The sequence below is a fragment of the Oryctolagus cuniculus genome, chromosome 1 (assembly GCF_051225735.1).
Source record: "Oryctolagus cuniculus isolate XC-2025 breed Fujian yellow rabbit chromosome 1, ASM5122573v1, whole genome shotgun sequence".
In the NCBI taxonomy this organism is placed as follows: domain Eukaryota; kingdom Metazoa; phylum Chordata; class Mammalia; order Lagomorpha; family Leporidae; genus Oryctolagus; species Oryctolagus cuniculus.
In genome coordinates, this window is record NC_142867.1 from 58,108,788 (window position 1) to 58,133,307 (window position 24,520).

Here is a 24,520-nt window from a genome sequence, read left to right on the forward strand (position 1 = left end):
AGAAAAAAGCCAGAAGTAAATACAACGAATTATCATCAGTGTTAGCATTCTGAGTAATGTGTTTTCTGCTTTAAACTTGTCTGTTTGACTTTATACTTCAAAAGAAACAGTAAATATAAAAATCTCTACACCCTATACTGCAGCAGAAACGACCGCTATTTTTCATAATTTATAGGCGAAAAGTGGTTTACGGCAGGATTGAGCCGGCCAGTTACCATCATGTATGAATGGATTTGAATTCTCCAGCTTTCACACTGTTCCGTGCATGGCTGCCACAGCCAGCACTGGCATATGAGCTCCAGCCCAGCCCATCTGTTGCTCAGGCCTGCTGGGCTGACACAGATTCATTTCATTTCATTCCTTAATTTGGCAACATTTTCCCTTTTCTCATTATCATTGCTGGAATTCAGTGCCAGTGTTACTCACTTTGTTTACCAGTTTGTTATTTTCTTTTGTTCCATTTTGTGAAGACCAAGAAGCCAACAATGGGAATTCTGTCTTCTGAAGATGGAGTGCTTGTCCTTTGGGACCTTGGGCACCTCTTGCTACAGTGCCGTCTGTTTCTGACGCTTAGAAACGATTGCAGTTGTTTTGATAAGTAGAAGGCTTCTTGGTATAATCTGGTGTGATTGTAAAAGAGCTTTGTTGGTTTCCTGCTCCCCCCCACCACCAGCAGCCCCTCCTCCTCCCATGAAGACCTGGAAAGGGTTTCAAATAGAAATTACAAACATTAGCCTTGAGCTGAGCTCTCTCCAGCTGGTATTTGGTGGATATTTTTTTTTTTTTTGTAAACTGAGGACTCCTGTTTAATCTTCATCAGTATTGCAGAAGCACGTGGTGTGAGACTTAACTCTGCTCCAAGCACTCTATACTTAAGGAGGGATTTTCATCTGAATTGGTTTGTATTTCACAGAGCACTGGGATAGTCAGCCAGATTGCTAAGAATTTGCTCAAGTGAAACTTTACAACTATTAGAATCATCCAAGAGGTTTCTGGAATGGATTTGTTAGCAGAGGATGACTGCAGTCTGAGAATCTTTTTTGAGCCAATACTTTTTTTTGAAGAGACATTTTCTGTGTAAGACTCTGTGCTGCTTTCCTCTCTAGGTTACCCTGAAGAGACCTACCCGGTTTATGACCTCTCACATTCTATCAAGCGTAGGCAAGAAACTATCCTGGTGGATTACCCTGACCCACAAGAGCCCTCTGCTGAAGAAATAGCTGAAGGAATGGGAGGATCAGATCACTCGGGCTGGGAAAGCGTGCCTGCCGACCTCCGAGCCCAGGAAGGTAATTCTGCTGCCTCGTGTGACCCACAGCCAGAACCCTGCTCCTGCCATTTTCATGAAGAGGATCCTGCTGTCTTGGCAGAGAATGCTGGATTCAACACAGATGGCTACAGTGAGCAAGAGGAAGCCCCCAAGGAAGAGTGGCCCCCGAACTTCAGAGCCGAGTGGTTGGCTGTTGGTGCTGACAGAGCGTATGCAGGTGGCATGTTGAGGAAGCGTAGCCCCCAGGGTTTTGAGTGACACTTGTCTGTGAGGTAGCTATTCCCCTAGTCCCACAGTGACCTTTCTCTCTTCTCTGGTCGCATCCTTGGCCCCGTCCCCTTCTTTCTGTGCACTCAACTGTCATAGCTATCAGATCTTCCATGGATATCATGTGTCCTTCCTGGTGCTCACACATGTCGCCTTGTGCAGACATTAGTGTGGACACAGGGACAGCTTTTTCACTCCTCTTCCTGCCTTTCCCAGTCAGAGAAGTTGAACCACTGAGTGACTCTATTTGGTCTGTCGTGATTACAGATGGGACCTGTCGGGGCAAAGGCCTGACTCTTCCTCTAGGGGTAGCAGATGGTTTACCCATGAACAAACATCAGCTTAGATGATGGTGACTTAAGTCTGCAAGAATGAAGATGTCAGACTCCAAGCTGCCTTGAGCAGGTTAGTGGTCCCCTGGGGAGATGAGAATATTTTGTTGGTGGGAATGCTTACCCAGAGCAGGGTAAGCCCCTGCTGTCTGAGCTGAAGTCCCTCCCTGCAGCCCTAATCCCTCATCTGACCACCCCCCCCCCACTTGTTTCCAGAGTGGCAGGAGCCACCCACTGACTTGACCGACAGTGAGCCTAAAGCCTGTTTGGCTAGGCTATTGCCTGGATCTCTAGCTCCCTTTGCCCTTGGTCTGCTTAACAGAACTGCTAACCCCAAAAGCACCTTTACACCTCGTTACACCAAGGGAAGCTTTAGATTATGTCAGTCCCTGCCCTGTGGAGCTGAGATTTGATGCTGCACGGAGGACCCATGCTTGGCAATGCCAAGGAGCCAGCCACAGGGGTGAGAACTCGAGTACCTGTGGACAGTCCTTGCCTAGAAACTGCTTCTGATGTTGTGTTCTTTGGGAGACCGAATTTAAAGAGAAGTGAGGCCTGAGCTCGTCCTCAAGCGCCACCTACCAGGAAAGCTGTGCCGTGTGCTGCAGAGCGCCTGTGGAGCAGCGCCCCAGGAGGCGGCTTTTGTGAAGCTGGGCAGAGTGGAAGTAGATTGAGAGCTGAGATGAGAAGATCCTGGCCAAGCTGAAGGCATGTTCCCAAGGACGTCTCAGTTGGGGGATGTGCAGGACTCGAATAGGTGCAAATTTTGCAAAGGTAGATAAGCTTTTAGAGCTCCACTGTGCCTGGCAGAAGATGCCAGGAAAACAGATCACACACACAAGCACACAGAGTGGTGTCCGAGGTACTCTGTCCGCTCGCTTGGCAGTCCTGACCCACAGAGAAAAACCCCTGAAGCCCACTGCACCGCGTTCCTGGGTAGAACGCTGGACTTGTGTTGAAGAGTGCTGTTTAACACGCACCGAGGATGTATGCGAGGGAACACCCAAGGTAACAAATCATCTAGGTGCTCTTCACTGTCTGAGTTACGCAGGCAGACAAAAATGGCTCATGATCTATTTGCCCTTCTACTTACAGAATCTTGGGTCAGCTCCTGCAGCTTGCTGAGCTTTGGCTTCCTCAGCTATCAAGGAGAGTAAGTCTAGGTCTTAGAGAGTAAATGAAGTCATCAGTAGACATAAACCAGCACCGGTTCCAGCTGCAGCTCCTACATGATAAGCACTCATTATGTGCGAGCATAAACCATTGTACTATGAATATAGCTGTCCCTGTGATACAGACCCAAAGCCAAGAAATAATTTTTGCCAAAGTACTTCCAAGACACCTGACAGAGGTGGTGGGCAAGGAAGAGAAAGGACATTTTGGGTAGAAACGGTGTTGGAGGAAACATGTGTGGATAGTTGTGACTTGTGATGTGGCTGGAAAGTGAAATGCTGCATAACCAACCCTATTTTGAATGTCAGTCTTTGGGGAAAATTAATTGGCCTATGGAAAAGGTTTGTGCTGAAGTACTGCGCCCTGCATGGGAGCACTCTTTCCGGCCGGTTATGTTATTTTGATTTACCCTTCAGAAAGTCTTTTTCAGAATCACTTTGTCCTTTAGGGATGACAGAGACGTGGATGTTCATTCTACACTGAGCAAAACCACGTGATGGGTTTCTGTTGCAGGGAGTGTGAGCGTGTTCAGTCTCAGAGGGGTGATGCAGCCAGGAGAGCTAGGTTCCTGGTCAGAGCAGGAACACAAGGTTAGCCTCGTGAGCGCCTGCAGCTGAGGTGTGTTTGGTCATTGAAGCCACAGCAGGTGCACAGATGCCAAATAACTTACAGTGCAAAATGGATAAAGAATACTTCGCCAAGACAATAGGGGTAAACCAGGACTACCCTGGATGTGAGGTCACTCTATCTATGACCGTTTTTCTTCAACCTGATTCCTAAATAAACAAAAAAACTTCTTTCCTTTTTAGACCATCCTGGATATGCTATTTCTCTGCAGAGTCCACAGGAGGTAGGCCCTGGTTCAGATAGGAAATGTTCTTGGTCACATCAAAGCTACTTATTCACTATCCTCTTGAATTCCTGTATACCAGAGCAAAATGTGGCCCTACCGCTGAAGAAGAGTAAGAAATACTATGAATGGCATGATCTTGCCTTGACCATTAACCTTTCTAAAGTATCACTGGCTTGGGCCCTGTATATAGGCACTGCACAAAGTTCACCAAACAATGAAATTAAAGGTAAATTTTAGAGCCCGAAGTTTTATTTCATGAATAGTTTTTCCATAAAAAGTACATGTAAAATGTATATCCTGAAAAAAGCTGATTTCAAACTTTCTTTGGTACCAAAACAAACTTACCATTTATCTCGTATCTTCAGGCCCCTTCTAGCTCTATGGGCTCCCAGGGGAGATGTAGGAAGCACCAGCCCTTCCTAGCCTGGGTGTGATCCTTAAACTTGAAAGACACAGCCAGAGTGGGGACAGGGTTTACTCACATGCCATTGGTTCTAAATGGGCTTTTCTCCTTTTATGAGAAGAGAAACCAGCAGAGTTGAAACAATTCAAGTTTAATTTGTTGATATGTCTGTACTTAGACAAACACTAACTTCAACAACATACATAATGTCAACGTGGGAAAATACCAAGTTTGTCATTGCACATACCAATAAGTACATTTGTTCCAGATTACCAAAGAGTTTATTCAAAAAGTCACTTAATAAAAGCACAGTTTTGCAAGTTTGTCTAAAACTCCAGATAATTTTGAACAAAAATAAAATGTCTGACCACTCCAAAATAGGAAAAGACGATCTTGTGCAAATAGACATACATGTTCTAGGCATTATGAAAACTGGCTAAATGTGTTCCCAGCAAGAGCTATGTCACCTATCCTGACCACGTCCCCTCTGTCACCAAATGCAGGACTAAAAGAGACCAGAGTTGGGCTTCCCTTTCTAGGTCCTCTGACACAGCCCTCCAGGAAGCTGGGTCTCAGCCTCATCTCCAGCTCCACCTGGACCTTGACTGGGGGGAGAAGGAAGGAAGGGTCGTGTGATGTCCATTCTTAGGAAAGAAAAAGGCACAGTGATGAGCTAGAAAAGGTAGCAACAAAAGCGAGAATTAACTTTGATCCAGCCTGAATCCCCAGTCCAGCAGCTTCCATTATGCAGTTAAAGAATTAAGACCTAGAGTGAGAGAACTCTGTAGTGGTGCCTCCCTCTCCCCTTGGAGATTTTTAAAACCTGCATACTGGACGTCCTGAAGGAACTCCATCAGGATGCAGCCATAGAAGCATACCTGCCACACACGGGAGCTAGAGGGAAGGCCAGTGTTAGTGCCCTCAGGGAGAACCAGCACATCCCGCAAGGGGCTGGTTTGTGCTTGCCTAACAGCGCCCAGAGGAGGAGGGACCTTTTCCTGTGAAAAGCACCCCTGCTGCTTGTTAGAACTACCTCTAAAGAGATGCAAAGTGTAGTTAAATGAAAACAACTTCTGCTTTTAGCTTGTTGCCCTACTTGTCAGGGAAGGGAACAGGCTCCAAGGTTCTCTTCCAGTGTCTGACTCCCATGACCTGGCCTCCCACACCTGTACACCTGTCCTTACCTGTTTCCGCTGCACTAGTGTTGTGATTGTTAAGGCACACTCACTAGCGTTCTGTTTAAATTCACCCAAGAGCTTGCATGCGACACTCAGACTGGAAAGCTGACCACTCCCCAGGAGAAGAGCTGCTTATTTCCACGGTATACTCGCTGCTGGAGCATGAAATGAATGGGGAAAGCCCACCGGTGACCATGACTACTACTTCCTGTCCTGCTCGTCCTTAGGAACATGCTCCTAGTAAGAACTTCAGTTGATGGTTACAGATTGCCCTTTTCCCTAGACAGACACACGCAGACGGACACACACACGGACACAGAGCACCTTGGAGCCAAAAGGAAAGAAAAGCTAGACTTAGAGAACAGGTGAGGAAGAGAACGTCACCGCTCTGCAGGGGAACTTTTTGGGGCAGAGGGTGTAAAGTTTTGGGGTGTGGTCCTAGGGACTCGCATCCCTTCCTCCACTCCAGGACTCTGTGAAGGGGAAGGAACTCTCACCACGGTCTGAGAGGCTGAAGCCAGGTGGGCTCTAGGGCCAGTGATCAAGGAAAGGCAGCATCACCAGGGGTGGAGGCTGATGAGCAGGGCAGGGGCTCAACTGCGCTTGCTTGGCCCTCAGCGCCCAAGGCTCTTCTACTCTTCCATGTGCTAACGGAGAAAAGAAAGGCCAAGAACTTTCCATTGTGCTTCGGATTTTTCTATCTGCCGTCAGGACCTCCTCTCACTACAGTCAGCCTGTTCTGCCTTACAACTGTAGCTGCAGAAAACAGTGGGAGAAGACACTGCGATCAGCTCACATGTAGGCAAGTCCCTGGTACCACAGTGCTGCGTTAGAAAATGACCAGCCCCAGCCCAGAAAAGCGTTAGTTCCAACAGAGGCTAGCTCCTTCGAGGGACCTGGCAGAGAAACACGCGTGGCTGAGGTGTAAACAGGCATGCCTTGCTTGAAGCCTTCAACATAGGAAAATCTAGATTACAAAGACTAATCACCTGTAGAGCCTGAATATTTTCAGTGTCACCAAAAATATGAATTTCTCCTTATCCTTTTTACACATATCTACTCCAAAGTATAACCCCTGCTTGCTTCCTGTCTCTGCCAGGGAAGATGTCAGGTGAGCAAGCGTTTAGAGGGTAGTGCCATCCAAGGAGAAGGGAGCAGCCCAGGACGCTCGTTTATCTGTCACACTTAGGGCCATCTGACTGACAGGGCCCTGCTGTGCGGCGTTCCTCTACTCTGACATTGCTAAGACTCTGGAATCAGGGTTAAGGGCATGCAGAAAGGACCCCAGGAGGCCAGAGAGCTGGAGATCAGCAGTTTCTTAGGGCATGGTGGGAACACAGAAGGGAACTCTACCAGAGTACCCAGCTCGGCGACCCAGGGCCCGGCTGTGTTCTCAGTGATTCAGCTAGAGGCAACGTGAGTGTACCAGTTGATCCCCGCGGGCCTGCCACTTCTGATCTCTTGTAGTTCCAGTAATTCCCTACTCCCCCCACCTCCCGAGAGGAACCACACCCTGAAGCCCTCTCCTAGCATGACTTAGCTGGGTGTCTGAAGACAGAGATGCTGCCCGGAGCACACCAGGGCTTGGCAGTGGTGCTCTGCCCTCAGGAGCCCTAGGCAGGCCCACAGTGGGACTGGGCCTCCAGGGGCTGTACCGCAGAGCCTGTTCATTCACCTCCTGCATCTGGGCCTTGAGAGCCGACTTCTCACTGCCTCTAAGCACAGAGCCAACCTGGAGAAATCACAACAGCTCTACCAACTGCAGCCTACCAACTGCAGGTAGCCAGGTAGCCAGGTCCCTGTAATCTTGGCAAGAGACTGCCAACTCCCTATCCCCACCACCCCTCAGGCCTGCCTGGGGCCTTATGAGGTGGGACGGCTTTCTGCAGACCAGGCCTCTTTGCCAAGTAAGGCTGCTATGCCCTCCATCTACACATACGCACTCAGGTGTGCCCTACCTTGCTGTAGGCTGTCTCCAGGCTGAGCAGATGGCTGGGCCCTGCATTGTGCTTCCTCTCCCTCTACACCTCCTCGGGCCTTCCCAGATGAAGAGGTTGCCCAGCTTGGCAAACATGACTGCAGCAGGATACTAACCCGAGAATAAGGGTGTGTGTTGATCCTGGGGCGCAGAATTACCCTCGTCTCAACACTCCCTACTGCTCCACTGCCTTGGTCACAGAGGCAGAGGGGCTGGCTCCCGGCTGGCCAGGTCAGGACGCCCACTGTGGGCCACAGCTTCATCTGGCAGAAGGCCTATGTACAGAAGATAGGCAGGCTGCACTCCAGGCTGGGCAACCCCAAGGAGCTTGAGGCAGCCTCTACTCGCAGGCCAGCTTGCTGTCAAAGCTGGACAGGGCAATGGCAAAGGCCTGCAGTGCACACAGCGGGTAGTTGTAATCCATGGTGAACACATCCTCTGCTACCCGGCCAAACTGCATCACGATGTAGTCCGCTGAGGCCAGGCACAAGCATGGACAGAGAGAGAGAAAGGAGAGACGGGTGTGATGGAGGGACAGGGAAGGCCAGACACCCAACCCCAAGCAGGAAGGAAAAGGTAGAAGCCAGGATGCCCAGAGGAGAAAGAGGCACACAAACACCAGGACACAGGAGAGGAGAAATAGCCCATTTAAAAAGTGTTCCCCGTCCCCACCCCAAGACTGCTGATTACACAGAACCTAGGACCAGGGCTCCACAGGTTCTCCCAGGGCCTCCCAGTTCATTATACAAAGTTCTTTACATCTCATCTCAGCTGTGTAGCCCACACCGTTACAATGTGGGCTGTATGACCAGGACTGGGTGAGCCGAGATCTGGATATCTTAGGGCCAGCAGGAGTACTCACGGTCATTGCCATGGATGATCTGGAAGTTCTTCACAGAGGCCTGGGTGACACGCCCGTGGAAGTTGAGTACGTAGGACTGGGTGTCGTCGTTCCAGACAGGGGTCTTGTTTTGCAGCTCGATGATACTCTCCGTGTTCTTATTCTGCCAGCGTGCTAGCAGGGTCTCGTGCTCCTAGGACAGTAGCCTCACCAGAGCCAGTCCAGGCCTTGAGACTGTGACCACCCCCCAAGCGGGATCCATCCCAAGAACGGGGGCTCTTAGATTTTCCTGCCCCCCCCCCCACGCACACACACCAGCTGCATCCTGCCCCACTGGCCAGTAGGCTGGGGAAGAGGGAGGGTGGGACAGAAACTCACATTCCGGGGGCGAATAGAGACTCGTTCGTGAACCATATTCATGCCAGGGACAATCACGCTCATCTTCCGAGGTCCCTTAAAGCCCAAGACGTTTGTCTCCTGGGAGACAGGGAGAGAGAACTCAGCAGCGGCCACCTGACGCAGGGACTTACCTACCGGAGTGCAGGGTGGGAAGACAGGAGCAGCTGTTTCAACGCCTGCACACGGCAGTCTCAGACCAGTCTGCCAGAACGAGCTCCTCGAAAGCACCCCTGCTTCTCGGTGTCGACACCCCACTTCTCACCCAATAGCGAGTTCTTCCAGTAATACGTGAACTCCCCTGCTTTTCACACCATCATCTCACCCCAGCTGTTAACTGGACTCTCTGGTTCTGCCCCTCCTCCTCCGTTCTCAGCAGCAATGAAGACACCCCGCGTTCCCGAGCTCGCTCCGGGCAGAGGCTGGCTTCCCTGGCAAGGCACTACAGCCCAGCATTCAGGACTGTACCGTCACTGTCCCCCAGACACACACATGGCTGCCTCCCACCTCCTTGTGAGCCCTCAGTGAGGCCCTGCAGCCACCCTTGACACCTCATACCCTGTTTTTCCTTCTTAAGCAGGGGTCAGGAACTTATTCCACTTGAACTCTTGTTTTACACCTTGCTTCCCCACCACTTGGTTTTCAGTTCTGTAAGATATAAATTTATCTACCTTCTCTGTTGCATTCTCAGTGCCTCAAATAATAGGAACATAGTTGGGGGCTCAGTACTTCTTGAAGATTCAGGCTGCCTTCCCACAAGTGGCCAGCAGGTGGCACCACGGCACCGTACAAGAATTGTATCCTACTACCTGTGCTCCAGGAATGGGTGTCCCTTCAGCCTTCTAAAACTGAAGCAAAGGGGGTTCAGAGAAGTAGAAATCCCTGGTATTTATATCCCAGTTTGTTCATTTATGAGCTTGGTGACGTCAACAATAAACCTCTAAGCTTAAGTTTCCTCATTTAAAAAAGACAAAACAAAAACTACCCCTCATGGCAAGCATGCAGGGCACGGACAAGCACCCAGGCCTCCTGCTGCTGCTTGGCCATACAAAGCCCAGGCAGTCAACTGTGACGGGAGCCCTGAGCAGGACAAGGAAAGAGCCCCTTCCCCAGGCAAGAATTGGCCCCTGGGTCAGGTAACAAGTGCTGGACTTCATGGCTAACTTGCAGACTAGGAGCTAGGACTCACGTAGCACACAGCTGCCAGCTCCTGCCGCAAGGCTCCGCTTTCCAAAGTAGAGGATGATGCCTTCTGAGGGTTGACCCCATTGTCATAAACGGTGAACTTGGTGCCCATCAGGTTGGACCTGAAGGAAAGGAACAGTAAAGGGGCATGTGCCTCTGCCCAAGACAGGAACAGCTCATTCAGTGTCCTAGGAGAAGCCTGCAAAGCATTTTGGGCTGGGCCAGGGCCAACCCAGGAGCCCCAGTACTCACTGAACCCACACCACTGAAGGCACTGGAGCACAGAAGGCCCGAAAGTGCTCTGAACAGACCCAGAGGGCACTCAGCAAGGAGGTACATCGTGCAGTTTCCTTGGAGGAACGGGTGTTGCCCTCAGGGGAGAGGTAGCCCAGATGGCCTCTGGTGAGACTGCAGAGGGGACTTGGCACCCTGTGGACTGAACAATAGGCCTGCGCAGGTCCTGGTCCAGCTCCAGCCACCTACCTCCCATCTCTGCATTCCCCAGATCTGGTACTCTGTGCCCAGTAAACCCTATGTCCCCTTGAGAACCAGTTCAGAGCCTTCCTGCCTCCTCCCAAGGGTTCTCTTAGTCCTGGGCCTTGGCATGGCCCCTGAGGGCCTGTGTCAGGGACACCCTGGGTTTGAGCCCTCTCTCTTGGGCCTGCACCCACCTGCCTGGAAGCAGCTTAGTCCAAATACGGCTCCAGGCTGTGCAGGGAGCTGGGCCTGGAGTGGACCCAACCCTGGCGGAGACAGGAGGGCTGGTGGATGCCCCGCCCCACCCTCCCTCCCTGGCCTGCTTCCTGGGGGAGCGCTGGTACCGCAGTTTCCCGATGTAGCTGTCCCCTCCTCGAGACAAGTCTGTTGGGTCCACAGAGATGAGGTAATTGGAAGTTTTACTCTTCTTCCTCTTCCTTCCCGCCAGGAGGAACACCTTGGGGAGGAGCAATGCCATGTTCCAGGCCCAGCCTGTGGTCTGTACACAGTCACGGGCACCAGACACATACACGCATGCAAGGGACTCCCTTGCTTCAGCACTGGCACTCAGAGAGCTCTGCACTGGCCAGGCACGGAGGCTTTTGTTTCTCTGGGGAACTGAGAGTCAGTGTTGGATTTGAAGCTTTCCATCACATTGCAGTCCCGAGGCCCACGGTCCCTCCTGTTGACCATGCCGGCCAGGGCAGCCTCACCTTCTTCCCATCCTCGCGGTCCAGGTGCAGGAAGTAGGTGGGGTACATGCCCCGATCCATCCCCTTCTTATCCCGTGTGATGCGGCATTTGATGGTGATGCCCTGTGGGGCTGGTCTCAGAGCAAACTCCTCTAGATCCTGGACCTCAACATCCACAGGTGGCTCTGGGGCTGTTGGGCTGGGGGCTGAGGCTGCCTCCTAGGGAGAGAGGGAGTAGGAGCCTGGGCCCCAGGGGCCCTAAGGAGCCACAGCTGGTGGTCTTGGGCCCAAGCCTGCCTCTTGATGCGGTAGTAGTGGGAGATGGGACAGGATACCTGAGGTCACGAGCCAGTTTCTCAGGCCTACCCTCCTCCAGCCCCTGGCAGTGGAGAAGTCGGGGGCAGGTGCTGAGGCCATCCTGTCCTGCTCACTGCACCCTGCAGCCCAGGCCTCGCTGAAGACATCAGGAGGCAAGGTGGAAGGACACAAGAGCCCCGCCGGATCCCACCCAGACGAGCCATCCTCAGAGCTGCCACCTGGCCTCTGCAGTGGCCAGCACACCTCACTCACCCTGACAGACTTCCTGCTCGTCGCAGAGCTGGGGCGGGTGTTGCTGTTGAGCTGGGAGGAACTGGAGCTGTTCTCATCCTCATCTTCCTCTTCCTCATCAAAGCTCATGCTGCTGGAGATGCCTGGGCCCAGCAGAGGAACCAAAAGGGATGAGCGAGGAGTTGTGCACCCCTGGCACGTCTGTGGTCACATGGACTCGGGACACACATGTGCCCACAGACACAGGGACACTCAATTCTGGTGCACACATGAGCTGGGCTGGTCTCGATTCTCAGGTCACGCCCTTGCCACCAGCTCAGTCCCTGCATCGGGCATGCTCTCTCAACAGTCACAATGCCCTGTGTCTCAGGTTTCAAGGCCCGCACTGAGCTGACCCTGCACCAGGCACCTTTATTGCTGACCTTGGACTTACTAGAGGCCTCGGGCAGAGAAGCAGCTGCCAGGGCCTGCTGACTCCCCCCTCCCCTCAGCAGGGAGCACCAGCCCCACACTCAGCAGTGTCGGTGGCCCTTTCTGCAGGAGGCTACCCTTCATCGTCGTCCTCCACACATCCTCCCACAGGCAACACTGCCAGGCTGCACTCCTGTGTACTGACTCCAAGGACTCCCTAGGGCAGGGCTACGTTAGGGCAACAGGTTTGCAGGGAGATTCAGCCCTGCTCTCCTCCCCCAGCTCAGCAGAGGGGTCACCTACACAGAAGCAGCTTTCTCTAAGGAACACAAGAAAAGAAACTGACCCCCAACCTGGGCCTTCCCTGGGGCAGGCGTTGGGAATGGGAGAGACGGGCACGGGCTGGGGCCGGTTAGCCTGGGCCAGGGTTCCTTCCCTTAACCTGGCCTATCTTCGGGAGGGAGTTCCTGCCCTGAAGTTTCTTGTTCGTCTCCAAGGATGTCCAGGGAGGGGCTGGACAAGGGGCACCTGAGAACCCCAGGCTGAGCTTTGGGCCCGCAGTGGGCTCACCCTTCCTCTGCATCGTGGCGCGGAGGTCCTGCCCGCTGGGCCGAGTGCCCCCACCAGCTGCCGTCTCCCCTGTGTCCTGGGCGTGGTCTGACTGGCCCACAGTCAGGATCTGCACAGGGCCTTGGGCCTCCGACTTGTCTTCTGCCAGTGCTGCTGGCCCGCTGGTGCCTGCAGGCCACGGACACTCCTGAGTCACATCTGAGAGGGAGAGGGGCTCCTGGACTCTCCAGCGTCGGTGACAGGGGTGAGGGATGAGTGAGGACACTCTGCAAAACTGACGCGTGAAAAACTAGCAACTGGCAAGCAAGCTCGGAAGGGATGTGGACTTCCTTTCTTCCAGATCTCCACCCCCGCCCATTACTTGTTGAGGGCTGGTTTGAAACTCCCCACGTCCTTAAGGCAGACAGCAGCCACCTACAGCACCAACCACACGGTGGGAGAAGAGATGGGGAACAAGGATCGATGCGGACCACTCCCGGGCACGGCCAGCTCTAGGCTGTCAGTGCTGGTATTCTCTCTCTCACCCACACAGAGGAACTCACACATCATTACAAACACCCCTTGAGAGAGACGGTGCCTGACATTCTCTGGCCGTCCCAAGGGGGCCTCTGGTCCCACCCGTGCCCTTCTGGCTGAGCTGCCACAGCTTCAGGAGGGGGCGCGCGGCCCAGCCTGCCCAGGTGGCAGGCGCTGCATGGCCGAGTTATGCCCGGAGGACTGCAGCTGGCTCCTGAAGCCCACCGGCCTGGACACTCCACCGCCGGACCGCCACGTGGCAGACTGCAAGGCACGGCCCATGAACCATGGTTGAGGAAATGCTCACGGCATCAGCATGTGCAGGCCTAGGCTGGGTGAGATGCTTGAGGGACAGGGCTGGAGGGAGCTCACGCCGAGATGGGGACAGTGGTCCTGGGCCACTGCTCTACAGACTCCACTTCCTGGCTGCGGGGAGCGCCTGCCCCACCCACAGGCCGCTCGGGTACCTCCTGAGGTACAAGAGGTCTGGGAGCCAGCTGAGGGCCAGTGTGTGCTCATTTCCTCCCCCCGCCCCGTGGCGGCTAGACGAGCAGCCGGCTGGGGTTGGGCGAGCTAACCTTTGTGCTTTCCCTTCTTCTCCTTCTTGGCGGCCCCACCCTGTGTCCCGGCCATGGCGGCTGCCTTGGTTCTCTTGGCTGAGGCTGGTGCTGGTGGGCGGGTGGCTCCCAGCTGCACACTGGCAAGGGAGTCGGCCTCTTGCACTGCTCAGGAGAGAACCAGAGAGACAGAAAGGGGTGCTGAGTGAGAGCAGGGCTCCCACTCAGACACTCCCCACTCTCCCACCAGGCCCCAGGCAGGCCCTGCCAGAAGGAGACAGCACCAAGCCCAGTGTGGTCAAGAACAGCAGGGCCAGAAGCCCCATGAGCCACGAAGCAGAGGCTGGGCAGGCAGTGCCTGTGCGAGCGTAGGTCAGGAAGATGGTGGCAGGAGACAGCACAGGCTCCATCATCAGGGAGACAACCAGGGCCAGCACCCCAGGGGGCTCTCACAGGGAGAACCATTCAGGAGGGGGGAGCCCCACCAGCAGCGAGTGCTCAGGGTTCCCCCACAGCACACAGCCTGACTCACCACCCTGAGGGAGTTTGATTGTTCAGGAGACGGAGGCCAACGTCCAGCACACTGGGCTCCTCCGCCCTCCTTGCCCTGTCCCCACGGGAGCACCTGCACTTCCGGCCACACTAGGCTCTCCAGAGCCTGGCACTACTCCTGCAGCCCCTCCTGCCACAGGGCCCTTGCTGTGGCTGTTCCCATGGGCTGAGGAATGCTCGTCTCCTCAGGGACGCCTCCCAGCCTGGTCAGGGCAGGTGCCGTCTCCCACTCCTGGAACACTGTGGGGACCACCTGTCTCCCCCTCCCCATCTTGACCGTGAGGTCCATAAAGGCAGAGGCAGAGCCTGACACACAGCAGGCCCTGATCAACACTTGGGGGAGGAGCCAACACGCACAGGCACAGCCCACAGGTCCAAAGCCTCAGCCAGGCAGGACCGACCACCAGTTCTGCATGTCTTGCCTTTGCATCATTGTGGACTGTGTTCCCTGTACCTAACACCAAGAGCCACCAGAGGGCAGAGCAGGAGACAGCGAACGCTGATGAGGAAGCCATCTTGGAAACCCCAGTCCCCAGGCTGCCAACCAGGTGTGCAGCAGCCTCCTCTGGGGCTGGACAAAGTGTGGCCCCAGGCAGCAGGACTCTCAGACCCCAAATGTCACCTGTAGGGACCTGGTCTGGAATGTCATCAGGGAACCACAATCAATCGGTTGATTACGGACTCTGGCATATACCCAGACTGAGGCTCCTTCCACTTGCAAAGCCCTGAGACAGAGGTTTGCTCCATTCATAGTGGCAGGTGTTTGCCAGAGAGGGTGACCGAGTTGCCTACAGTCCCAGGTGAGCAGGAACCTGGACGGGCGGGACCAGGAACGCTGTCCTTGGCCTCCAGTTGTGCACTCCACCCAGAAGTCCTGCCACTCTCACTGTGCACGCTCCGCAGGCCTGGTTTCTCCAAGCACTCAGCTGGTGCTCATGAAACACCTGCCCAAATGGCTGCCCGTCAGTGATGTCTCAAGATGTTGGCCTCTGGTGCAAGGCGGCAGGGCCCCGAGTCCTGGGGGCACAGACTTATTGCACAGGCAGCCTTGACTGCTCAGGTCCCAGAGCTGGCACGGCCGGGGCTCGCACCCACACGGCAGCAGAATGGTGGCTGCCTTCCTTGCAGGGCACTGCTGTTACCCCAGGAACTGGGTGGACGAGGCAGCCACCAGGAAAGGGCGGGACCAGTACAAACTCTGAGAGGCCCAGCTGGGGCTGCTGCTCCAAGACGGTGGGGCAGAGGCCTTTGGCCGGGCTCCTGCAGGCCTCTCATGGGGACGTTCTAGTATGGCCCAGGGTACAGGTCACCCCAAGGGAACTTCTCAGCAGGGACGCAGCCTAATTGGGTAGGGGAAGGAGAGCGTTCAGTGTGACAGGCCTGGGTTTGAAGCCCAGCCCCATGCCCACCAACAGCATGACCACGAGCAAGTGGTCCAACTCCCCTGAGGCCAGGTCCTCCCCAGTCGTGTGGGGATAATGAATTCCATAGGATCAGTGAGATGACGCGGGCGAAGCCCCTCAGCAGTGTGCCGGCCCCGGCACCGCCCACAGGCACATGTGAGTGCTGCACAGGGAGTGGGCTTCCTCGAAGGTTCTGGGTGCACACTGGCACCAGGCAGGAAAGACAGCTGCTGCCCTCTGAGGCACGGGCAAGGGGGCCCCACAAGCTGAAGGCTGGGCCAGCAGAACACAGAGAAAACCTGGCACCCTTGGGGCACAGGGTGGGGCCAGTGGTCAGCTGCAAAAGGTTGGCCCTGGGGTGAGGCCACAACCAGCCATGATGTAGTCAAGGCTCCAGGTGGTCATGAAGCCACAGGAGGGGAACAGGACGATGCCTGGGGGTCTTCCTAACTGCCTAGATCACTGCCTCCAGCAGGGGGCAGTGGTGACGGAGGCCAAGTCTCTGACGCTCCAAGACTAACCCTGGGTCTAGGTGACCTGGGTTACTCAAAGCAGGAGGGAAGACACTCAGCTCAGGGATGCGACAAAGCTATGGATGAGCTGAGAAGAATCGTCCTCACTCCCCCTTCCCTGAGTAGGGCTGTGCTGAGATCTGGCTGTACAAGGATGGCAGCTGCCCATCGCCACAGCTCAGAGGGGGTTAAGCCTTCACCTGCAATGCTAGCATCCCTTAAGGACACTGGTTCAAGTCCCAGCTGCTCCACTTGCAATCCAGCTCCCTGCTAATGGCCTGGGAAAGTGGCAGAAGATGTCCTAAGTGCTTGGGCCCTTGCACCCATGGGGGAGATCCAGAAGAAGCTCCTGGCTCCTGGCTTTGGTCTGCCCCAAGTCCAGCCATTTGGGGAGAGAACCAGTGGATGGTTGATCTTACTCTAACTCTTTCAAATAACCAAATAAATCTTAAAAAAAAAAAAAAAAAGGCAACGGAAGGGGCCCTCATGGCAGAAGCGGGGCAGACCACAGGTAGAAGGGGAAGTCTGTCCCAGGCAACACTACTAGTGTGGGGCAGGGGCTGAGAGGCGGCTTCCCCTCCTGCGCTCGGGGAAGTGCTCCCAAGGAGAAAGCAGCCCTCTCAACTCCTGTACCCAGGGGTTTTGGCTTCTTGGACCCAGGACCTGACCCAGGAGGCGACAGCCAGAGCACACAGTCCTGCTGACCCTGGACGCCCCTGGCAGGATAAGCCCCTCCCCACCTGGGCCAGCAGCAAGTCCCTGGGGGGCTGCAGGAGTACCTTGGTAGCTGGTGCTGCCGCTGCTGCTGAGGTAGGACTCCACCAGGGGGGCTTGCTCCTCCGACTGCCGGGCCCGCCGGCTCCGGGGCCTCCCATCCGCGTTGGCCTGCACCATCAGGGGCTCCTGGCGCTTCTTCTTCTGTTTCTGCTCCAGCAGGGCCCTCTACAGAGGCAGGGACAGGCACGGGGTGGGCTTGCCCACCACCTCTGCCAGGAGGGATGGGTGCCCAGAGCAGGGCCTGGGAGCCTTACAGGCTGGGCGCTCGAGATCATGCCAGGACCCACAGCCCACCCTAAGCCAAGGCCCCACCGTCCTAGGTGCTCTGAGACTAAGGGTCCAAGAAGGGCAAAAAAACAAAAAAAACACAGCCCAGGCCGCTGCCTTGGTGGGCTCACAGCACAGACGTCCAGCCTCCCAGCAGTAGTCACCCCGGGCACCTGCCCGGCAGAAGCCCCTGTACTAGGGCAGGGTTAATGCCGAGCAAAGGAGATGGTGCGCCCTCTTCTTCTGGTGTGACAACATTCCCGTCAGGCAGGACTCTTAGGGGACAGGGACAGCACCCCAGCACAGACCCCGTGCTGCACCCGGCCGCAGCCTCACTCACCTGCCGCTCGAGCTTCTGCTGCCGCAGGTTGCTGCCCTCATCATCTAAGACACTGTGGAGGGAGAGCGGGGCGCTCAGGGCTGGCCTGTGTGGTGCCAGGATGGGGCCCAGGGCCCGCCCCCAGCACTTGGGGGTCCTGTAAACCCCACCCCCGCATGGCTCCTGGGACTCTGTGGGCCCACAAGGTAGAGGGAGGAAGGGTGGAGGCTGCCAGCTGAGACCCAGCTTCAGCAGAAGGGTGTGATCCCCGTTTCTGCCACTTGGGGATCCCGTTAGGATCCCTGGAGCCCAATAGCCTCCCAGCCGTCCTGGCCCCCGTAAGAACAAAACGAGACCCTCCCTCAGGTACCTGAGCAGGTCCAGGCTTTTCAGAGATCCAAGAGAAACCATCCAGCTGCACCAGCCAGAAGCCAGGCCAAGGATGGCTTCCTCCAGCTCCCACAGGGATGGCACCAGCTTTGCCCGCCTTCCCACTAGAGACAGGCAGACCATCTCCTGTCCCTTCAGAGCAAACTCGCGGCACTGCAAGTGGGCAGCACGTGTGAGTTCTACCAGATGCTCACCCTTACACTGGGCAGGGGTGGGAAAGTGAGGCGAAGAAAGCAACCAATCCCCTGGGCAGGGCCAAGGCAGAGTGGATAACACACTGATGCACAGCTCAGCAACAGCCACTAGGCTCTTCCCTGCCCACAGACATGGCACAGGCAGCAGTGGGAACATCAAACCCTTGAGCCCCGCAAGTCTCAGGACAGGTGGCCTCATCTCACCCAGACCAGCCCCACCTCCCAGGAAGGCAGAGCACGAGTAGGGAGCTGGCAATTCAAACCACTCAGCTTTCCTGCTAAAGACAGGTGCTGTGGCATAGCTGGTAAAGTAGCTGTCTGCAATGCCTGCATATCATAAGGGTGCTGGTTCGAGGCCCAGCTGCTCCAATCCAGCTCCCTGCTAATATGCCTGGGAAAGCAGCAGAGAATGGCCCAAGTTCTTGGACCCCTGTACCCATCTGCAAGACCCAGAAGAAGCTCCTGGCTTTGCTTTGGCCCAGCTTAGGCCATTGTGGTCATTTGGGAAGTGAACCAGTGGATGAAGATCTCTCTACCTCTGCCTTTCAAATAAAATAAAATCTGGAGGAAAAAAAAAAAAAAAAAAAAAAAAAAAAAAAAAAAAAAACACCAGAAAGCTATGTTCATGAGACTTGCCCCCAGTTCTAGAAAAGCCAAGGTCAGGACAGCTGCGTGGGGTGAAGACAGAGCTGAGCATCTAAGCGTGGACAGCCCCAGTAGCCCAGCACCATTTCACTGAGCCTGCCATGGACCAGACCTGTGTGGGCACCCACAGGCTTGCCCAAGTGCAGGAGGGCAGGGAGGGGCTGTGAGGAAGCCAGTGTGCCTGAGCATGGGGGCAAACATGGAGACGTGTGTGAAAGGCGGCTGTGCCTTGGGAAGGCGAGAACGCCCAGTGTGAAGGTGGGAAAGATGACAGCCCTCCAGGGACAGGGGTGGGTCGGCAGCTCCCAGCTGGAAGGATCACTGACTCATGTGTCCCGTCAACCATGTGCACATCCGAGGGAGCCGGCCGAGGTGTGGGAGGAAGTATACATCTGCGGACTGCCCACCCCCGGCTCGGCGTCACCTACCCCCCTCCCTGGCCACACCTATTTTTAGCTGACAGCTGTCTAACCTACTTGACCTCTGAGAAGGCCTCTCCTAGAGCCGGGGGGTGCTCTGCGATCTGGAGCGGCTGTGTGCAGGACAGTGGTGCTTACCAAACCTCAGCTGCCAGGAAACGGGAAAACACTGCTCAATAGATGCGTGCCCCGGCCCAGTTTCGCCACAGCTGCCCACCACCTGGGAGAGCATCCTAAGAGCACTGCCAGGCCCAGTTCTCTGAAAATTCGAGCTGGCCGAGATGGAAGCAGGCAGCTTATCCTCACAGGGGCACACTGGGGTGGGACTTCTGGGAAGACTGTGCCAGTATCCGGGTCAGCAAGATGCCGGGAGCCTGGCAGGATCTGCGAGACTGTGGTCTGCGCCGCCTCTATGGCCTCCAGGGACCAGGCAGACACTGCATGCAGTCATCTGTGTGAGCAGGGCACGCGCCTTCGCCAAACCCAGTCAGCTCTCTACAACGGCTCTGGACCCGGGTGCCCAGAAACCCCAGTCGGGTGCTAGCGGCCTGGCCCCAGGATTCCCAGTGTGATCACGACACAGTGCTGGCTTCCCCTGCGCCAGTGGGAAAGGCCATTGCACAGCCTCCCAGGATGTCACAAGCCACTTACGTTTTCAAGATGGCAACGCCAGGAGCCAGGGCAGACCTCCATTGTCCCTGGCAATGGGCTTTGGCTGAGCAGAATGATGGTGGCTATGGGGCTGATGCTAACACATAGAGGCATCTGGAAAGGGGGACCCGTGGCTGAGAGGTGAGGCTTTCTTCAGAAAAGCACCTCCCTGAGCGCAAGGTCACAGGGCCTCACCGCCCAGTGCCCCGGGGTCTATGCTGGGGGGAGGAACGGGGGTCAGCTTTCCATGAAAACACAGCTTCCTCTCTCTGGGCTCTGCCTGTATTCCTTGGTGTGAGGGAGAAGGAGCAGCACTGACAACCAGGTGAGACTACAGGCGACAAGGACTTAACCACCAGTCTCCAGAGCAAGATGATGACAGCAAAGTAATTCCAGAGACCTCTCGTGCCAGACAGGCCTAGAGAGCTGCCCACTCCTCATTCACCAGCACGTCTGAGAGCCCCAAAGAAGCGTGCATGGGAGGGGCGGCAGCAGGGCAGGAGCCACGTGTGCCCGTTGATTAACAGCGTGCCTGGCCCGGTTAGGCCCACCGAGCGGGCCTCCAGTCCACTCCCTGGGACAAGGAGGCTCCGTGCTCACTCTGGCAGCACATATACTGAAATAAGGAGGCTCCGAGGAGGGGCACGCCTGCGGGGTGAGCCACAGTCCTGGGACAGTGTGGTCTTCCCGGGAACAGAGCAGAGCACAGCCCCCAGCAGCACCCAGGCTGTACAGGGACGGTGCACGCAAGCACAGTCCCTGGTGAGTACCGAAGCAGCCCCAGCAGACGGAAGCTCACATGGAGAACGACGACAGCAACGGCATCTCCAGGGAGAGCAGAACCTGAGCTCCTCTCACTCCCTGGGCAGCCACTGCCTCTCCACCCCTCCCAGATGGCCCCGCCTCCTGACCTGCAGGCAGCCCCTCCTCTCTCACCAACACTGCCCAGCCTGCCTCTTTCTGACGGGCACTGGTCTAGGATGCACTAAACGACAACCATGCAAGGAGACAGTAATGGCTTTTTAATGACTTCGGACCCAATTATGGAATCAGTGCCAAGTCTGGTCTGCCAGCTGCAGTCCCGCCAGGAGACGCGGATGGGAGACAGGTCACTGATGGATGGGTCTCCCAGCTGACCCCGGCGGCTCCTCATTACAGTTGCCTTCTGCTGGGGACCGGACCAGGAAGGCCCAGGATGCTACCAGCCACTGGCTCCTAAGGATCAGTCACCCATCCACCCACTCTACCCAGGGCCACCAGCGTGGCAGCACCACCCCTCGGAAGCCAGTCTAAGCATCCGCTTGCTTTCTCCAAGGCACCTGACAGGTACCTGGGGGAGTGAATCATGATGGTCAAATGATGCTTCTCTCGGGGCTGGAAAGGCCAGGCACAGCCAGCATATCCAGAGAGGCCGTTCCCTCCCTCTCTCCTTCCACTCCACCTTAGCTCCGACTAATCCACCACAGCCACCCTGAGGCCCGGGGACTAGGAGGGGCAGACACAATCACTGGATGTTCTTCCTGCCCTGTTCTTTCTCCTCAGTCACACAGGAGGCTTCCCCTGTGCAACCCAGGGAATCAGAGGAGGGTGCTCTCAGGAGAGGCAAGGCCACCCAGGCTGTCTGACTGCAACCCTGTGCCCAAAGCCAGGCCCACAGCGAGTCCAGAGCTATAGCTTCCCTTACCCAGCACTGCTTACAACACAGGGTTGGGGTGGGGGAGGCAGCAAGAGCATGCTGCCCACAGGGGTTCCAGCCTCCCAGGATGGGACATCCCTGATCCAGTGGTCCCCCTAACCTAGCAGCTGTGTTGAAGCTGCCAGGGGCAGCAAGCCCTTACGTGGGTGATTCAGAACTGCTGGAAGCCTGGCCCAGAATCACACCTGCCTCTTTTTTCATCTAGGTTTCCATGGTGCAGGGGCCCAACTCAGGCCACCCTCTGCTGCTTTCCCAGGTGCATTAGCAGGGAGCTGGATCAGAAGTGAAGTAGCTGGGACTTGAACCAGCGCCCACATGGGATGCTGGTTCTGCAGCCAGTGGCTTTACCCGCCAAAGAGCCAGCCCCCTGGCTCTTTCTTTTTTAAACCAAGTGCCATCAATGGTTCTAATGCTCAGTCACAGAGACTAGACCATAGGCCACAAAGAGTAAGGAAGCTGGGGTGCTGCTAGAGGTGCAGGGGGCACCCAGGTACCTCTCCGGCTAGACCCAGCAACAGACTTGAATGGGAAGGGACCCTTGTTCCATTGGTGGTCAATGGTACCCAAAACATCAAGTGCAGAAGTGGTGGGAGGAGCCAAACAAGGGCCAAGAGGAGGGGGAACCCAGAGACATGCTTAGACTCAACCCACGGAAGAACTTTCTGATAATCACAGCCATCTAACAGAAGGTGCTGGCCTGGGCTGCTACCAGCAGTGCTCACACAGGGAACTGGATGGCCTATGAGGGTGTGGTCAGCCTGAAATCCTCTCTGTTCTCGATTAAGCCATGCCTCACTGTGAGAGAGGCCCCCACAGTGGACTAGGAACACCCAGATGAGGCCAGGAAAGCGGAGGAAGCCCTAAAGGCTACTCAGGGATACCACTCCGATTCAAACAAGTGGACGTCTGCCCATGCCAGGTCATGTTGAGAACACAGCCTGGAACCAGAACAGGACCCTGTTCTCAAGGAGTTCGTGACAGGTCAAGGGCATGCAGATGAGGGGACTGAGGAGGCCAGCGCCATGGTGTGGCGGGTTAAGCGGGCATCCCACACAGGAGCGCCCATTCAAGTCCTGGCCACTCTCCTTCTGATCTGGCTGCTTGCTGATGTTCCTGGGAGGCAGCAGATCATGGCCCAAAACTTGGGCCACTGGCTCCTGGCTTCAGCCTAGTCCCACCCAGGGCTGCTGCAGGAATTTGAGTAGTGAAGAAGCAGATGGGAAACCTCTCTTTGTCTCTGTTACTCTGCTTTTCAAGTATGTAAACATTAAAACAGAAAAGACCACCGAAGACAGGGCTGGCCAGCACGGTCCTCCCACCCTGCCTGTGAGTTGGGATCCTCTGACTCTCCCTGGTCCACATACACCTCCAACTACAGCTATAAGGTTGTAATACCATGCAGTAAGAGCACATGAGGCTCTTCAAGAATCTAGAAGAACTAGCAGAAATGGAAATTAATAGTAGTAATAGGAAAAAAATTAGCAAAAAAGACTTGAATTGTTAAGCTCTATAAACTAAATGGTTCTTTTTTAAGTCAGAATGTGATGTTAATCCCTGATTATTATAAATGGAACCAAAATTACCCATAAAAAGATTATCACCAACTATCACTTCTTTGAAGAAAATTATCCCAGGGGCCGGTGCTGTGGCATAGTGGGTTAAGTTGCCACCTGCAGTGCTGGCATCCCATATGGGCACTGGTTTAAGTCCCGACTGCTCCTCTTCTGACCCAGTTCTCTGCTATGGCCTGGGAAAGCAGTAGAAAATGACAACAGTCCTTGGGCCCCTGCACCTGCGTGGGAGACCCAGAAGGAGCTCCTGCCTCCTGGCACAGCTCCGGACATTGTGGTCAACTGATGAGTGAACCATCGGATGGAAGACCTCTCTCTCTCTCTGCTTCTACCTCTCTGTAACTCTGCCTCTCAAATAAATCTTTAAAAAAAAATTATCCAGGCCCAGGGAATGCAAGCTGCAACCATCACATATGGAGTGAAATTCCACCGGCATGGCTCCCAGTAAGTCAGCTGAGCCCTTAGCCCCCAAACCAAACACCATCCTCTCTGGTTCCAACATACTGCGACATTAGGGAAGCCTCATCCCAGTCAGAGCACGTGCACACGTGCTGCCACTGCCCCCCCCCCCCAACAACACCTGCTAGTAAAATGCATCTTCTGTCTTCTGCCCCAGTTTTCTCTGTGATCAGACAGGAATGTGGCTTTGCCTGCAATCAGCAGCCCAATTAACACAAGAGGCAGTTTGACTATCCTTGTCTCAGTCCATGCCCCTTATTTTAGAAGCCTACACCCCAAGTCCAGAGTCCAAGATCAGTGTGTTCCCAGAAAGGCACCAGTGTCAGGGCAGGGGGGATCCTGGCAACTGCTCTCTACAGCCCGCCCTCTGCCAGACACCTACCCTCCCAACCACAGCGAGGAAGACAGGGAGGCCGAAGGAATGAGGGGAGCAGGCAGGGCCAGTCCACAGGGGCCACACTGTTTCTCAGGTAGCTGGATTCCGTACTCCAGGCTGTGTGTGGGCAGGGTGAGTAGCTTGGGCCTGGGCTGTAGCAAATGCCAAATAATTCTCTGCCGGATCTGAGTGCCCCGAGCCCTTGAACGACAGAGTCATTACCCAGAAACAAACCCACCTTCCTGAAGCAAGAGGCTTATCCTCCCCAGTCTGAGGCCTGTTTTCTCTCAAGACCCATACACTCACTCCTCAAGTTGCCTTGGTCCTTGGTTCCCTGGGAGAGGCTTTCCTGAACCATAAGCTGGCCTGGCCAAGCCTCCAGTTTGCCATCATCTCCACAGCCATTAGTGTTACCCATTCCACAGTCTGAGCTACCACCTTGACACTGGGACCCTACACAGGCGCTTCCACGGCACCAGAGTCTACCAGTCCATGGGCACAGTCAAGTAACTCTGCTGGGCCACTAGGCAAGGCTGATGATCCTGCAGTCTTCCGGAAGACCCTCAGCCCACAAAGGCCAGGATGTTCCAGAAACTACCTGTGCCCCCACCCTGGGTGTCTGTCTTCTGAGTCGGCACAGC

The 24,520-nt window shown here is 55.3% G+C and overlaps 2 protein-coding genes across 7 annotated transcripts in view; one reads left to right on the plus strand and one right to left on the minus strand.

Annotated features, from left to right (window-relative positions):
- The window catches only part of RIC3 (RIC3 acetylcholine receptor chaperone), an 85,136-nt gene extending 80,515 nt beyond the window's left edge, over positions 1–4,621 (plus strand). For both annotated transcript variants that reach the window (XM_051824364.3, XM_008265650.5), the window contains exon 6: positions 1,107–4,621. In XM_051824364.3, the coding sequence (XP_051680324.2) occupies positions 1,107–1,528 (422 nt within the window). In that variant the 3' untranslated portion in view covers positions 1,529–4,621. The remainder of the gene's footprint in view (positions 1–1,106) is intronic.
- The window catches only part of TUB (TUB bipartite transcription factor), a 94,852-nt gene continuing 74,765 nt past the window's right edge, over positions 4,434–24,520 (minus strand). For 2 of the 5 annotated variants that reach the window (XM_089329368.1, XM_008265651.5), the window contains exons 2-12: positions 17,500–17,551; positions 16,895–17,057; positions 13,670–13,813; positions 12,576–12,773; positions 11,616–11,737; positions 11,067–11,264; positions 10,698–10,810; positions 9,881–9,998; positions 8,674–8,772; positions 8,317–8,488; positions 4,434–7,928 (exon numbers count right to left, since the gene is read on the minus strand). In XM_089329368.1, the coding sequence (XP_089185494.1) occupies positions 7,795–7,928; positions 8,317–8,488; positions 8,674–8,772; positions 9,881–9,998; positions 10,698–10,810; positions 11,067–11,264; positions 11,616–11,737; positions 12,576–12,773; positions 13,670–13,813; positions 16,895–17,057; positions 17,500–17,551 (1,513 nt within the window). In that variant the 3' untranslated portion in view covers positions 4,434–7,794. Of the gene's footprint in view, positions 7,929–8,316; positions 8,489–8,673; positions 8,773–9,880; positions 9,999–10,327; positions 10,620–10,697; positions 10,811–11,066; positions 11,265–11,615; positions 11,738–12,575; positions 12,774–13,669; positions 13,814–16,894; positions 17,058–17,499; positions 17,552–24,520 lie in introns of those variants that run through there. The other 3 variants (XM_089329360.1, XM_002708791.6, XM_089329373.1) reach the window with 2 other exon arrangements.